The following is a 14,876-nucleotide window of genomic DNA, read 5'->3' on the forward strand; positions in this document are numbered from 1 at the left end:
TAGATGTTTTAACTCACTTGAACTTAAAGAACACTGCAAATATTTTATTTAAACATATATATATATATAGATATATATATATATATAAATATCAAACAGAAAAGCTTCCAGGTATATGTGTATTACGAAATGCTTGTAGAATGCTTTTCTTAAAAATGACATCAATAAATTTTCATCTAAGCCATCCTAAAGTAGATCTCTCACAAATTACTATATCTATTTCTAATTTAACAGGCACCAACGGATACATAATTGTCTTTATTTAAAAATCAAAACGGAAAGTGAATTATTATAGATATATCTCTAATAAAAGAAAGAATGGTAAGAGAAGTAATCCTATATTAATATAAACTATAACTATAAAACTAACTAGAAATAACTCTAATTCTAACTAGAAAATTCCTAGAATTAAAATTTAAGTGAATGTGAGTACAAGTAATAAATTTCTACATTTGGGAAAACGCTCAGTAAACAAATATATTATATTTTTAAAATATTCAACTCTCAAAAAATTCATCTATTTTATCTACTTTTTCAGCAAGAATGGTTTTTATGTGGATAGTTGTATAACACTTAAAGCCGATCTAAATGAAGACCACCGAAAAATTGCATCAATATTATAAATTTTCGCAAGAATACAGCATATGGTTTTGGAAATCATTTTCCATCATTTTCCATCTGTTCGCACAACTTAAAAAATCGTCACTACAATTAGAGAATTAAATTACGAATTAAATTTTAATTTCTTGATATTTACGTAAAATAAATCTTATATCAGCTAATACAATTATTGTACAATTAAATTACATTCCTCTGTGTGCAATGCATTTAGTGATCGGATTGAACTTGTGTTGTTTGCATTTTCATGCTGTTTAGCTTTATGTGTACTTTGTGTTGACTAATAACTTTTCCTGCGCTCTTTCGTTCACATTTTCTACGTTCACTAAGCCCAACGAAATGCTCATAGGTCTATTAGTAAGACAGAGTCACCTTGCATTTTTTAGATCTCTTTTTTAAAGTGTGTTTTTACACCAACCCTACCCTATTTGCCGCAGTTCTTACACATGGACATGAGCGTAACATTTATATATGTGACATCAACATTTATTTTTTTAGCTCCTTGAGTAGTATAGAATTTCAATTAGTGATATACATTATAAAACCAGAAAATTATATAATTTATTATCGAGTATGTATATGCTAAAAGTATAAGTATGTACCTTGTGATCAAAAAGGAACCAGAATTTTAATTTTTAAAATTCCAGCGCTTATCCAATCGGTAAATTGGAGACCAAATTTTGAGATCATAGAGGCCATAAGGTAAAAATCGCCACACGAAAATTTTTCGACTTTTTGTATAGACGCCAAACAAAAACTAATCGTATAATATGCGTTAAACTTTGACAGAATGTGTAAAATAGTGTTGCCAGCGTGAAAATAAAAAATTTTACCGATTGGATAAGCTCGAGAATTCAAAAATAGGCCTCTCGTTCTTTTTTGATGAGAAGATATATACTATTAATGGGATTATATACCATTATATAAAGAATATAGATATATGTATATAGATATAAATATATACATATATAGATATATATAGATAACAAGTATAGATAACAGATACAGTTAACAGATAAGGACAACAGATATAGATAACAGATAGAGATAACACATATAAATAACAGTTGTATATAGATATGTAAGAAATTTTTTTAATATTGCTTTAGACAAATGAAGTCGGAGATCAAGAAATAAAGTCCATTTCATAATAAAAAAACATTGACCAACAAATTATATAGTAAAATATAGATAAATCTGGTTTTGTTATATGTTTTGTTATATCATCATTGTCCTTCTATACTGAAATTCTATATAAATACTGGATATTTGCTATAGTTAATTAAACAAAAAAAAATAAATAAATGAAAATGTCTTGAAATTTATTTAGAAATATATATATATATTTACATTATACAATCATACTGAATTAAATATTTATAGTATTGTTTATATTGATTTTAAATTAGAGTGTATCATTTAGTATTTATGACATTATGAAATAAATCAATTGGTAAATTATTGTGTTATCTTTAACATATTTTATGAAATGTGCTACAGAAAATGTGTGTAAAAACTAAAATTTTTAAACTACAATCTTTTGTTCACTTTAAGCTCATAGATAAAAATCTAATCTATGGCTGACTAATTTACAAACTCATCGAAAGCATATTCGTACATATGCATTGGGTTTCGTAAATTTGATCTAAATTATAGCCACACTTACTGATACGCCCAAACTCATGCGTATTACTTAATAGCATATATTTTTTAAATTTTTATATATTTGTATATTTGTATATATTTGTATATATGTATATATGTGTAAATAAGCACATATAATTTTTTTGTTCTGTACGTTTTGTGTGAAATATCAAACTTGTGAGTCATAAACAAACAATTTAATTTACAAAATTTTTTACTCAAGTATGTGTAAATGTTTGACTCGTGTTCTGTTCCACTTTTTATATCGGCGGGGCAGCTTTATTCGCCGCATTGTATCTACACACAAACTGACATACATACGAGCATACGAAAACTTATTGTATTGCATGTTGAGTTAGCATATCTAATATTGATACGAGCGAGTACTGAATATAATTGTTAAGTACAAAATAACAAGAAATCGTTAATCGCACAAGTGACAAAAACAACCTTAAAAACTTTAAACTTTAATGTTTTTAATGTTTAGAAATCATATAATTTTGTACTTCAAACATGAAATTTTAGCATGACTACAATAAAATTTGTTTTGGAAGTGTTGTCCCCCAGAATATGTCCCATGTCCCCCAGAGTACAACACTCGTAGTTTTAAAGATTTAAACACTTAGCACATATGCATGATTAGGTAGGTATGTATGTATACTTTTTGCAATGGAATGTTAATGTAGATATTGTATACAAAAAAAAAACTTAGCAAAATAATTTTGTACACTTAATTATTATATTTGTCATCGCTAAGTTCCTCACTGTTGAGTAAACAATGTGATAAAATAATAAATCAGTACCAGTAACACGAATTTCATAAACAAAGCTTAACGTAAGGCCAAACCTAGACAGACAGACAGACAGACAGACAGATATTAAATTTAACAAGCAGATTAACCAAAAATATTTGTTTGTATAGAAAAGCACATAAAAACACAAAGAAAGAAAGACAGACAGACAGACAGACGACGTATTCGTAAATGGACACACATTAAAATTATATTCCACAAATAATTGTAATATATTTACAAGTGTGGAAATAACTAGTGTACGAGGGATGTTTGAAAAATTAGTTCAAAGTTTTATTTGCTGCTTTATAATACATATGTTTAGATAATGAACACTTAATAAGTGCAGGTGTTCATTATTTACTAAAAATGATTGTGTTTCGTTATAATAATAAAACACGTTGAATTATATTTTATATTGAAAACAAAAATATTTTATTTATTTTATATAAGGACATCAATTGAAGTCATTCTATAAGGTTGTTTCTTTAATACATATTCTCTAGCAACTGCTATAGATCATACTCGTTGCCCACTAAGAAAAAGACACCAAAACAAACATAATTTTTGTAACTATCCAGAATTATAGGATCCAACTTAATTTTTTTTTTGTTTTTTGTGCGGAGTCGTCTCAATAGTGGTATGTCTCTAGCAACTGCTATATGTCATAGTCGTTGCCAACTAAGAAAAAGACACCGAAACAAACATAATTTTTGTAACCATCCAGACTTATCAGATCCAACTTAATTTTTTTTTTGTTTTTTGTGCGGAGTCGTCTCAATAGTGGTATGTCTCTAGCAACTGCTATATGTCATAGTCGTTGCCAACTAAGAAAAAGACACCAAAACAAACATAATTTTTGTAACCATCCAGACTTATCAGATCCAACTTAATTTTTTTTTTGTTTTTTGTGCGGAGTCGTCTCAATAGTGGTATGTCCGGTTTACACGGACTAAAAATAATACCTCTTGTGTGCCAGATCGTTTCTACCCTGGAACTTTATCAAGAATACTTTACGGTAGAGTTCCCGTGTTATTTATTTGTTTCTTTTGTTTATTTTGTTTTGTTTTGTTCATCTCTTTTTCGAAAGTAGTCATTTTCGAGATCATATTTTTTCCGTTTGAGTGTGAACGTAATGAATCGGTCTACGACGATCCGATTTTCGTCATATAGCATCATCTTCGTTGTGATATCTTCAACGTTTATTTCACCGACTATTGTTTCAAGTGGTGTTCTTTCGGTGTTCCATCTATTGCTTTTGAAAATGGTGTGTTCAGTGTTGTATTCGTAAGCATCTCCATATATGCATTTCGGATAAGGCGATCCGATTTTCTTTATATAGCATCATCTTCGTTGTGATATCTTCAACGTTTATTTCACCGACTATTGTTACAAGTGGTGCTCTTTCGGTGTTCCATCTATTGCTTTTGAAGATGGTGTGTTCAGTGTATCTCGATGCATCTCGATATATGCATATCGGATAATTTAGTTTGTCAATGTTAAAAATATATAAAACCCAACTTTATAATTATGAACATTTCATTGTTCAATTCATTGTGTAAGACAGATAAATAAAGTGTTTACGTCTACAGGTTCTCTCCAATACTACTTAGACCGAGGAACCAGAAGACCTTTCTGAGTAATTAAGTATAGTTGAACTCAAAAACAAACTTGCAAAAAAGTACGATATAGACCATTTTGTCATGAAAGTGTTGTGATTTCGCTATTTTTTATAAAGATTTTATAATATTTTTGATTTGTGATTAAAAAAACACGAGTTTTAACCAAGATCTAAACCAAAAATACTCAACAAAAATAAATTATATATATTTCTAATATAGTCTATTCGTATTTTATTATTTTATTAAAATGCGCTATTGTATTACCGATCAATAAATTTTGAATACAACCAAACATCTGATTTTTTTAGAAACAAAGTCATTGGAATCTATTTAAGTACTTTATTTATTTTTAGTTCTTTTAATGGTTAAATTAATCTGTATATTAGCGATAATTATTATTAAATACATGCATACGATATCGAGGTTTTTTTTTTTTTGATATAATATATCTTTGCAACATTTATTATTAATAGATTTTAATCTCTAAGTGTATACACAAGCTTAATATTTTTTGGGTACTTTTTCAGATCACATGACTGTTATGATTAAAACAACCTTAACAATTTTATAGGAGAACATTATAACAGTTTGGAGTATATATTCGTATACCAGAAATACTCTGGTTTCTGATTTGTATTTATTTTTTTTTTATATAGAAACTTAAGTGAAAAAGTCTTCGTAAAGGAATAAAACAATTTCAAAAGTATTTAATGTTTCTGTGATTGTTTCTTATTTATAAATATAGTAAGTACCTATCATGATATGCCATTCAAAATTATATTAAATGTGTTAATGACCCAATGGATAGTACAGAGTAGGAACAATTTATGACACTTAGAAAGCTAAGCTAGCTTAAAAGTTAGAAGAGGAGCAAAAAATCAAAGAGATAGTACTTTAACACCGCTTCAAACTTGACTTCTGGCAAACGTCGAAAGTTTTTAATAGAATAGACAGACAATAGGATATATTAGAAGGATATTGGTTCCAATAACTCGTTTGCTTTAATCATATTTGAGTAAAAAGCACATATAATACAATATAATTTTATTTTATAATACACTGAAGGTTTTATATAAACAAATTTTAATTTTGTGAATATTGCTTTATAACTGATACATAAGAATTTACAGGTCTCTACAATTTCAGTAGTGAATATATATGCTCTAGTTAACATAATGACGTCATGAAACTATATTTATAAACTGTATTTATTAAATTATTATTTCAGCTTAAATATTTTTATACATTTATTTTTATATATATATTTTTAAATATATATTTTTAAATATATATTTTTATATATATATTTTTATATATGTACAATAAACATATATTTTTATGTATATTATATTAAATTTAAAATTTAAGCTTATACACTTAAACTTAACAAAAACTTATTGAATATCTTTCGTATAAAAATATACATATTATATTTTTACAAAATATACATATTATAAGTATGTATGTTTTTATATTTCGCCTTAATTAGTTAATTATACTACGCTAAGGAATTTTGCGCAATTTCATATGAAATGAGATAAACTGCAATGGCAGCATCATTTGCTTATTAATTTTAAGTAAAGTCAATATCGTTATGATGTTTTTGATATATTTTTATTTATTCCAAGAAATTATTTCTGTAAAAACAAAATGCAAAAATCACAAAATAAATTAATGGAAATTATATATATTTTACACATTAGTAGTTTTTAAAGGAAAACAAAAGTGCTAAAAACTATAAAAAAAAAGTCAATATAAGGAGAAAAAAAATCCATGAGCCAACAAATTAAAATATTTTATGTGGAAATACTAGCGTCACAAATTTTATGAGATAAATTTTAAAAATATACTAAATCGTATGATTCTATATATTACCACTAGTCAAGATTAAAATGAGAATTTGTGACGCATAATCACAAGATCACAGTAATATAGATCACAGTAATCGCAGTAATATTTACTTTTAATTAAATTATAAATATTAGTGAGACATTCCAACTTTTTTTTTTATATCAAATTATTTATAACAAAAAACTAGTAAGAATAAGAAAACAATGCTTTGAAAGTCTTTGGTTCGCTTAAGGTTGGTGACGGCTATCGCATCCAAAAAAAATCAAGAGTTATACAAGAATTATCACGATATTGACATCATTCAACGAATTAAGACTCAGCAGCTTAGCTGAGTTAGTTATGTCCTCACAGTAGATAATGATATCTCATTAAAAAAAGGTGTCAGAGGAGGAAAACGTAGCGAAACAGTACCTCTTGAATAGAGTGATGAATTTGAAGGAGCACTAACCGTGCTTCATATCGGAACTATATACGGCAACAGGGCGCCTGGAGAGAAGTACTGATTAGTATTAAATTTTATTTTATGTTATTTTAGATTTAACATTTCATATTCTCATACCAGTCATATTATAATAAATACAAAGAGACACACAGCATAATTATATATTATATTAATTTAAGCTAATTAGTAAAATCGTGATATCTAGGCTGTATGTAAAACGTACCTTCATTTATATTAAGTTTTATAGAAATTATATTATTATAAATTGTATCTAAAATATAGAGTTTACATATCTCTCACATATCTAAAGTAATCAAATAAAATGTATAAATAATTGAATAGTGCTTCCATATAATAGGTTTCCGAATACTCAAAAATTTACTATGTTCTAATTTTTAAAAAGTTGATGAAATTACAATACAAAAAAAATTAACATTGTAAAAATATTTGTCAAACCATGTGAATTATATTAATTTTTATCAACCAGCAGTCTACGATAAGATTTATAGATCTTTATAACCTCGTAAAACTCAAAACCACATAAGTTTATAATGCGCACATATAATACACCAGTGCGTATGAGTGCTAATGAATAAATTTCTAAAATTTTTTTGAAAAGATCCGTAGATAGCTTATTTTAGATGTGGATGATAGAAGAAAAAGTCTGTATTTAAAAATATTCATCAGCTATTGAGGTAAGCCATTGAACAAAGAAATCATAAAGTATTTTAAAAAATTTTTTAGAAATATATGGTTCAGTCGTAATTTCCGAGTCCATTCAAGTACAAGGCCGCCTTAAGCATCAAATTAAGAGATATTCTGAAAGGACTATTTCCTATTTGATTGAATCATACTTAAGATATTAAGACATTGGGGATTTTTTGTTTCATTAGAGTTTTTTTTTTATTTGGTAGATTTTTCTAAAATATAATAATCGTATCATTTACGATATTCTTCAAATTATGAAAAATAGAAATATGGTTATAGAACATTGTATAACTTTTCGTATCATTTGTATCTTTTCAACAGTGAACATTACTGAGGATATAAAGATACTACATTTTTTATAGATATCACTAAGCTAACTTAAATATATAATTTAATTAGATTAAAACAAATGGCATATATTTTTATGAATTTTAAAATAAAATACAAAAAATTAACGGTAAAAAATAAACAACATTTATAAAAAAATTTCATAAAAGACAGACAACTTAATAATTATTGTGTCAAATAATCTAATTAATCTATCTATCTATTTTATGTACTCTGTATGAGGATCAATGTGTTATAAAAGCATATCTGTAATAGTGATAAATTAATAAAATAAACTCTAGAAAAATTTCATTATATATTTATTTTAATAAAAAACATAAAAAATGAATAAAGAATTATTATATTTTTATTTTCCTTCTTTTTTTTTAAACTAATATAACAAAAATCAACGTGTTTTTGATAAACTGTTGAACTATGAACTCAGAACTCACATAATATAGATATGAATGAATATCTAATAAATGGAAATTTAAATTGTAAAGTCATTTAATAAAAACTATTATTAAAATAAAAAAAAGTAAAATTTAAAAAGATAAAATAAAAAAAATTTTCGCATATATAGTATGTTGAGGCTGCATGCAATTGAGGTTGAAATATGGACATTGCAATTGGTTTGCTATCTGAAATTGCATTTATCAAACAAGCTGGCTCGCTGTATGCAGCACTGATAACAGTGACAAAAGTTGCAATGAAATCACAACAACTGCGACGTGAAACGCTAATAACAGTGTAAGCAAGCAAACGCAGCAACTTACAACTTGCAACTATGAATGCAACGCCATGTAATGCAACGTTAAGGCATGGCAAGATAAAAATAGTATTGGCCTCTGATTATTACAATATTACAAAGCTAAGCATTTTGGTATTTACTATATGTGTCTTTTTTTTTTTCATCTTTTTACACTTTGTTGAAAATTTATTTTCCCTTTTTTTGTCCGGACCAGCCTAAAACTTAGCTAGTAAGACGGGGTACAACTATTTGCAATTGCAGCTACGACAACTTAGCGCAACAATCTACGTACAACATCAATTGCAATACTTGTAATATTGCATTGAGTGAGTGCTTGTATGAGCGGAGAAGCTGTGGGGGAAAGGGTTTCCAGAAATAGTTGATCGAACGATCAACGAAGCAATGGTTGAGATACATGGTGTTTCAAAAATGTTTGATATTAAGAAATTTAAAATTATTATATTAAATTAATAATTTTTATTATGAATTCTTATTTTTCTTGTTATTATTCAATATTATGGACTATATGCAACGTGATATGAAGATCAAGTTATTATACGATTCACTATATAAACTAGATATTTTTGATTGAAGGAACAATATTTTTACTTAATTATATTCTACGTCTACTGTTCAACTTAGAATAAAACATTATCAAATACTAGATACCATAGATATCTAGATACCAGATAGATAGTAATTTATTTTCTAGGATTCACATTGCAACAAAAACGGATTTATAAGCCATTTGCTGATGCGTATAACTGTTATGAACTTGAAAGGCCTGAGAAAAATAAAACCGAATTACAATTAATGTAAGAAACCGAATTAAAAGAATAAGAAATCAAATCTAATTAAGATAAGTTTACTAGACCAAAGTTAATTTTCAACCATTTTATCCAATTTTTAGATTGTGTTTTAAACTTATTTAGTTTTCATATTTTTTACTGGGCTTAGGTCGTTTATTTAACACATAAATTTATAAAAATGTTCTTTTAAATAAAATAAAACTTATTTTTAACTTATTAGATTTCTTAAAGGTCGCCTCCTTATCTTAGGATATACTCAGGATATACTACAACAACAATGCAGTTTATATAATACGAAAGGAATGTGGACCCAAGATGTAATATTTTGGAAGAGAACAGTTTTAAGAGAGTTTGTTGAAATAAAGATAAAGAGGAAAAAAGAATAGATAAAAGATAAAAAATAAAGAGACGTATAGAATAGGGGTCATGTTATGCAGTGTCATGGGTTCGTCAACATTGACTATTTTGAGTAATGACGAAAATGCATGTTATGCACAATGTTACAGAATTTGTAATAATTTGCTTACAAAACGACACTTAATAGTATGTTGACATTTATTACTGAACAACATTGCTTTGTCGAGGGGCATATAGCCTCGGCTCTCATGACTAAATTTGAACCGACATATTGTTTTTTCTCCCACTCGCAATTTTATAATTTGCATTGAAAACAACAATTTTGCTTATGACGAGCGCATGACACTCTACATAACATGATCCTGAACAGGAGTACAGAGTAAATAAATTAAGAGAATAAAAAGAAAAAACGAATTAAGAAAAAAAGAGAGGAAGAAAATTAAGAAAAGAAGAGTTACTCTCTTCGAAGAGAATAAACGAAGAGAATAAAGAGAAAAAGAGAATTAAGAAAAGAAGAAAATAAGTAAAGGAAGAAAATTAAGAAAAGAAGAAAATAAAGTAAGGAAGAAAATTAAGAAAAGAAGAGAATACAGAAAAGAAGAGAATAAAGAAAGGAGAATAAAAAAAGAGTATAAAGAAAAGAAGAGAATAAAGAAAAGAAGAGGATAAAGAAAAGAAGAGAATAAAGAAAAGAGAATAAAAAAAGAGAATAAAGAAAAGAAGAATATAAAGAAAAGAAGAGAATAAAGAAAAGAGAATAAAAAAAAGAGAATAAAAAAAGAGAATAAAGAACAGAAGAGAATAAAGAAAAGAAAAAAATCAAGAAAAGAAGAAAATTAAGAAAAAATTAAAAAAAGAAAATTAAGAAAAAATTAAAAAAAGAAGAAAATTAAGAAAAGAAGAGAAAAAAGGGAAAAAAAGAATTAAAAATCATTTTCGCAAAATTAATTAATTTTTTTTTGTCTACACTATGTATGTAAAAATTGTTATTTATGCCGTGTTCAAATAAGTTCAAATAAATTGATGGTAAATTGAGGGAAATAGTAAATTATGTCGGTATGGCAGCGAATATTGATATTTACCAGAATTTTGAGTAGGGTAAATTAGATGAAAATTAGGTAAATTAGGTGTTTCCATTGTGAACATTTTATAAGATGTTTAATAAATTAATTTGAAAACTTTCAACCAAAAATAATAAATAAGTGCTATAAATAAATAAATAAATAAATATTTACATAACTGCAGTGCAAAAAATCCCTAGGAAATTTCAATTTAATTTACTTCTATTTACTCGAACTCGCACACGGCCTTAATATGTAAAAATTTATTTATTATGATATTATGATTTATTATAATATTATGATTATTATGATATATTATGATATTTATGAAACATCATAAATTTATTGTTCAATTTTTGATTAGTTTGGTACTATATTAAAATTTCATAAAAACTTTATTTTTAAATTTATATATATTTTAACATTTAAACACCATGTACAAAACTATTTAAGTACGTATGCATCCACCTTAACAACTTTACTCCTATTTAATATGTTGTTAGCCACATTTGGCGCAACTTGAATAGCCAGCAACATACATTGTTGCCAACTTGATTTAATTCATCGTGTGAATAAGTGCAAATTGCTAATTAATAATATCATTTTTTATGAATTAAATGCAAGTATTTTATTTCATTGCATAAATTATATGCACATGTCTGCAGTAGACAACAAATATGGTTGGAAAGCATACCATTTAAACTACTGCTTACCAAGTGTAAGTGCAGCAGTGAAGAAGAATAAGAAGAGTAGTGAGAGGCATAATATAATATTGTGTTTATTTTTATAAAATAGTTTAAGAAATCATGGAATTTTGCATTGTGTGGCAACAATGTAAAACTCACACATCAATTACAACAAACAACGCTAAAAAGACGCAATGTCCACCAAACTTTAACTCTGCAAAGTAAAGCAAAGCAAAGCAAAGCATAGCATAACATCACATCACCACACTACACCACAGCACACCACACAAGCATAACTACTACTCTACTCTTTAGCTATACTCTATATGACCGAACAACAACACAACAAGTAAAACTAGAGACGTGCCCAAGTTGTTTGCTCTGTTTGTACTATAAACTCTGTAATTCAGTTGGTCTGTCTGTCCACTTTGGAGCTTTAAAAACAGCAGCTGCAGTAACTGCAGCAGCAGCAGCAGCGACGCAACATAATGCGACGTAAGAAACGGCAGCAGATTATTGCTTTTTATCGTTCATTCGCTTCATGCTTTTTGTTGTTGTTAATACTTCTTGTTATTTTGTTTTTTTTTTTTCATTTTTTTTTTTCTTATGTAGTCGTTATTGTTGTTGCTGTTATGTTTATTGTGGAATGCCCTACCCCTGACAGCCTTGACGATCATCAACAAACACAACAAAACACACGAAAAAACACAACGTAGAAAAGTCATAGTAATAACAACAGCAACAGCAACGGCAAAGGCAAAGGCAAAGCAACAGCAAGAGCATTTGTAGCAAGCACCAATACCAATAACAAAAGCAATAACAACATCTACTCGAATTGCATGCTGGAATGTGAATGGAATTCGAAAAATTTCATCGCAAAATACTCGTACACAAACGCAATCAAATGCAACCATGGAGTATGTACGATAAACCGAGAAGATAGCACCACACAGTTGGGGAAGATTGGGGGTTACTATAACGTGAATCTGGACGCGTTTTATACTCATTCGTATTATTTTTTTTGTAGTTTATATTTTGCTTTTCCTTTTTCGTTTTTCGTTTTTCTTTTCCTTTTTGTTTTTGTTTTTGTTTTAATGCATGTATCGTATTTATAGTATAGTTAAATGTATGTACGTGTGTGTATATATGTTGTTGTTGTTAGTAATGTCACACATATACTTTCTTGTGTGCATATTTGTATTTATAATTTGCAAATTGCAATGTTAAAATATATATGTTGTAAAAATGTACATACACACCACAGTCGGGAGGCATATACGTACATAGTCCAATGCATTCGGCTGCGCGCGCACTTTTTTAAATTTGTTGCTTAAATTGTTTTGAAGAAAAAATTTAATTTAATTCTTTATTTGATTTTCGTTTGGGCTTTTGTAATTTGCTTTGAGAGCTCACAGCTCACAATTTCACAAACAATAAAATAAAATTATATTAGCGAATTTTATTGCTTAAGTGATGCTTGAACTATATTCCACTAATTTTAAAATTACAAAGATAATTTTTTTTCCTTTTTATATATACTTATAGATCACACATTAATTATTTAACTTATTATTTAATAACAAGAGAGAGCAAACATTAATTTTACTACAATAAAAAAATATAATAAATAAATAATAACTACAGACTGTAAAAATTTCCTTAATAATAATATTTTTAAATATTTATTTTTATAAAATATTGAATATAAAATATTTAAAAAAATTTAAAATAAATATTTATAATTTTTGAAACATAGATTGTATATCCTCTGAATTACTCTTTATGTTCTAGTTAAATCTTAGAGCACCATAAAAAGAGCAGTAAGCTCTTATTATTATTATCCATATTAGTGCGAATCAGACTCAATACTCTCTTCCGCATAAGACACGCGATCACACTGTATCAGGATTTGCCAATGACCACTGACATTCAGTTTTCAGATATTGGTATCCCGTTTGCAACAACCAAATTAACAATCAAACATAAATATCTGAGCATAAGTAAACAAAATTGAACAGATGAACCCTTCTGTTAGAATTCAAGTACGATCTGATCTGAACAAGAAACGTACCAGCAAATTGTTCCAACTAAAGTGTAACATGCTCAATACTACGGTATCGGTGCTCAAGAATCACTGCGGAAAACATACTGTGAGGCTATATGTATCCTAAAATGACCTTTGACATGGTTGTGGCTCTACAGATAAGAAGGAAACTATACTTCAACTCCTGTGTCAGCGTTCATCATTGGAAGCAGCTTCTTAATCGTCTTAAAATTAAAAACCACCAAGTTTATAGACTTGTCAAATAAGATTACAGACAGTCAAGTTATAGAGTTTGGGTATTATTCGTACGTTGATCTTTAGTCTGTGTATTAACAGCGCTAATCCGTGGTATCACAACGGATCATTATTTGGGCTTTGGGCACTTTGGTTGGGCCGTGACTCCAACCTAACCTAACCTATATGCATTCCAACAAAATAACTAATCAAAGAATATAAGATTTTGAGTAAAGTAAAGAGAATAAAATTTTGCAGTACCAAATCATGTAAAGTTAGGGTAAATATATCCCATATAAATTTTAAAGAGCCTCTAAAATAGTAATGCTGTAAAAGTTTCAATTTAAACACTTAACAATATTGGCAGTGCTCCATAGCTTTGTGCCGAACTATATCATGCTGAATAGATAATTTTTTTTTCAGTTTTTATATATCTTTCCAAATCGTTAGTTAGCTATATATTCGGTCTACATGGTTATGCATAAAACTGAACAGCTTTCGTTAAGATTAGTTCATAATAGTTATTTTTTGTGCTACAAACAAGCATTATAGTGAAATAAATTAAACACTTTTATTATTATTTGATACATTTCAATATAAATAAATTTTGTAACTTACAGATGAATCGTTGATCACGTAGTAATGGATTTTAATATCAAAAAAATTATATAATAGTAATAAAATCTTGTGGACCATGATTTCCACTTCTGCGTCTACATGTGCTTTGAAAAAGTCGGGCGACAAAGACACTAATGCTAGATTTTTGATATTGTTATGCCCACTCAAATATATAAAGCGTAATCGTAAAATTACCATAATATATCACAAATGAAAAAATCAATAGCGGGTTTCAAAATATTCCTATAGTCAAAAAGTTGATTTTACGACTATACACTTACTCCTAAGAAGATAAGTCGGGTACACCATAATT

At 27.5% G+C, this 14,876-nt stretch overlaps 1 protein-coding gene across 1 annotated transcript in view; it reads left to right on the forward strand.

Annotated features, from left to right (window-relative positions):
* The window catches only part of LOC119676408 (serine/threonine-protein kinase Warts-like), a 57,271-nt gene extending 44,888 nt beyond the window's left edge, over positions 1–12,383 (forward strand). The window contains exon 5 of the mRNA XM_038087647.1: positions 12,280–12,383. Within this exon, the coding sequence (XP_037943575.1) occupies positions 12,280–12,383 (104 nt within the window). The remainder of the gene's footprint in view (positions 1–12,279) is intronic.
* The last annotated feature ends 2,493 nt before the right edge of the window (positions 12,384–14,876 follow it).

Source organism: Teleopsis dalmanni, chromosome 2, assembly GCF_002237135.1.
Source record: "Teleopsis dalmanni isolate 2A chromosome 2, ASM223713v2, whole genome shotgun sequence".
NCBI lineage: Eukaryota > Metazoa > Arthropoda > Insecta > Diptera > Diopsidae > Teleopsis > Teleopsis dalmanni.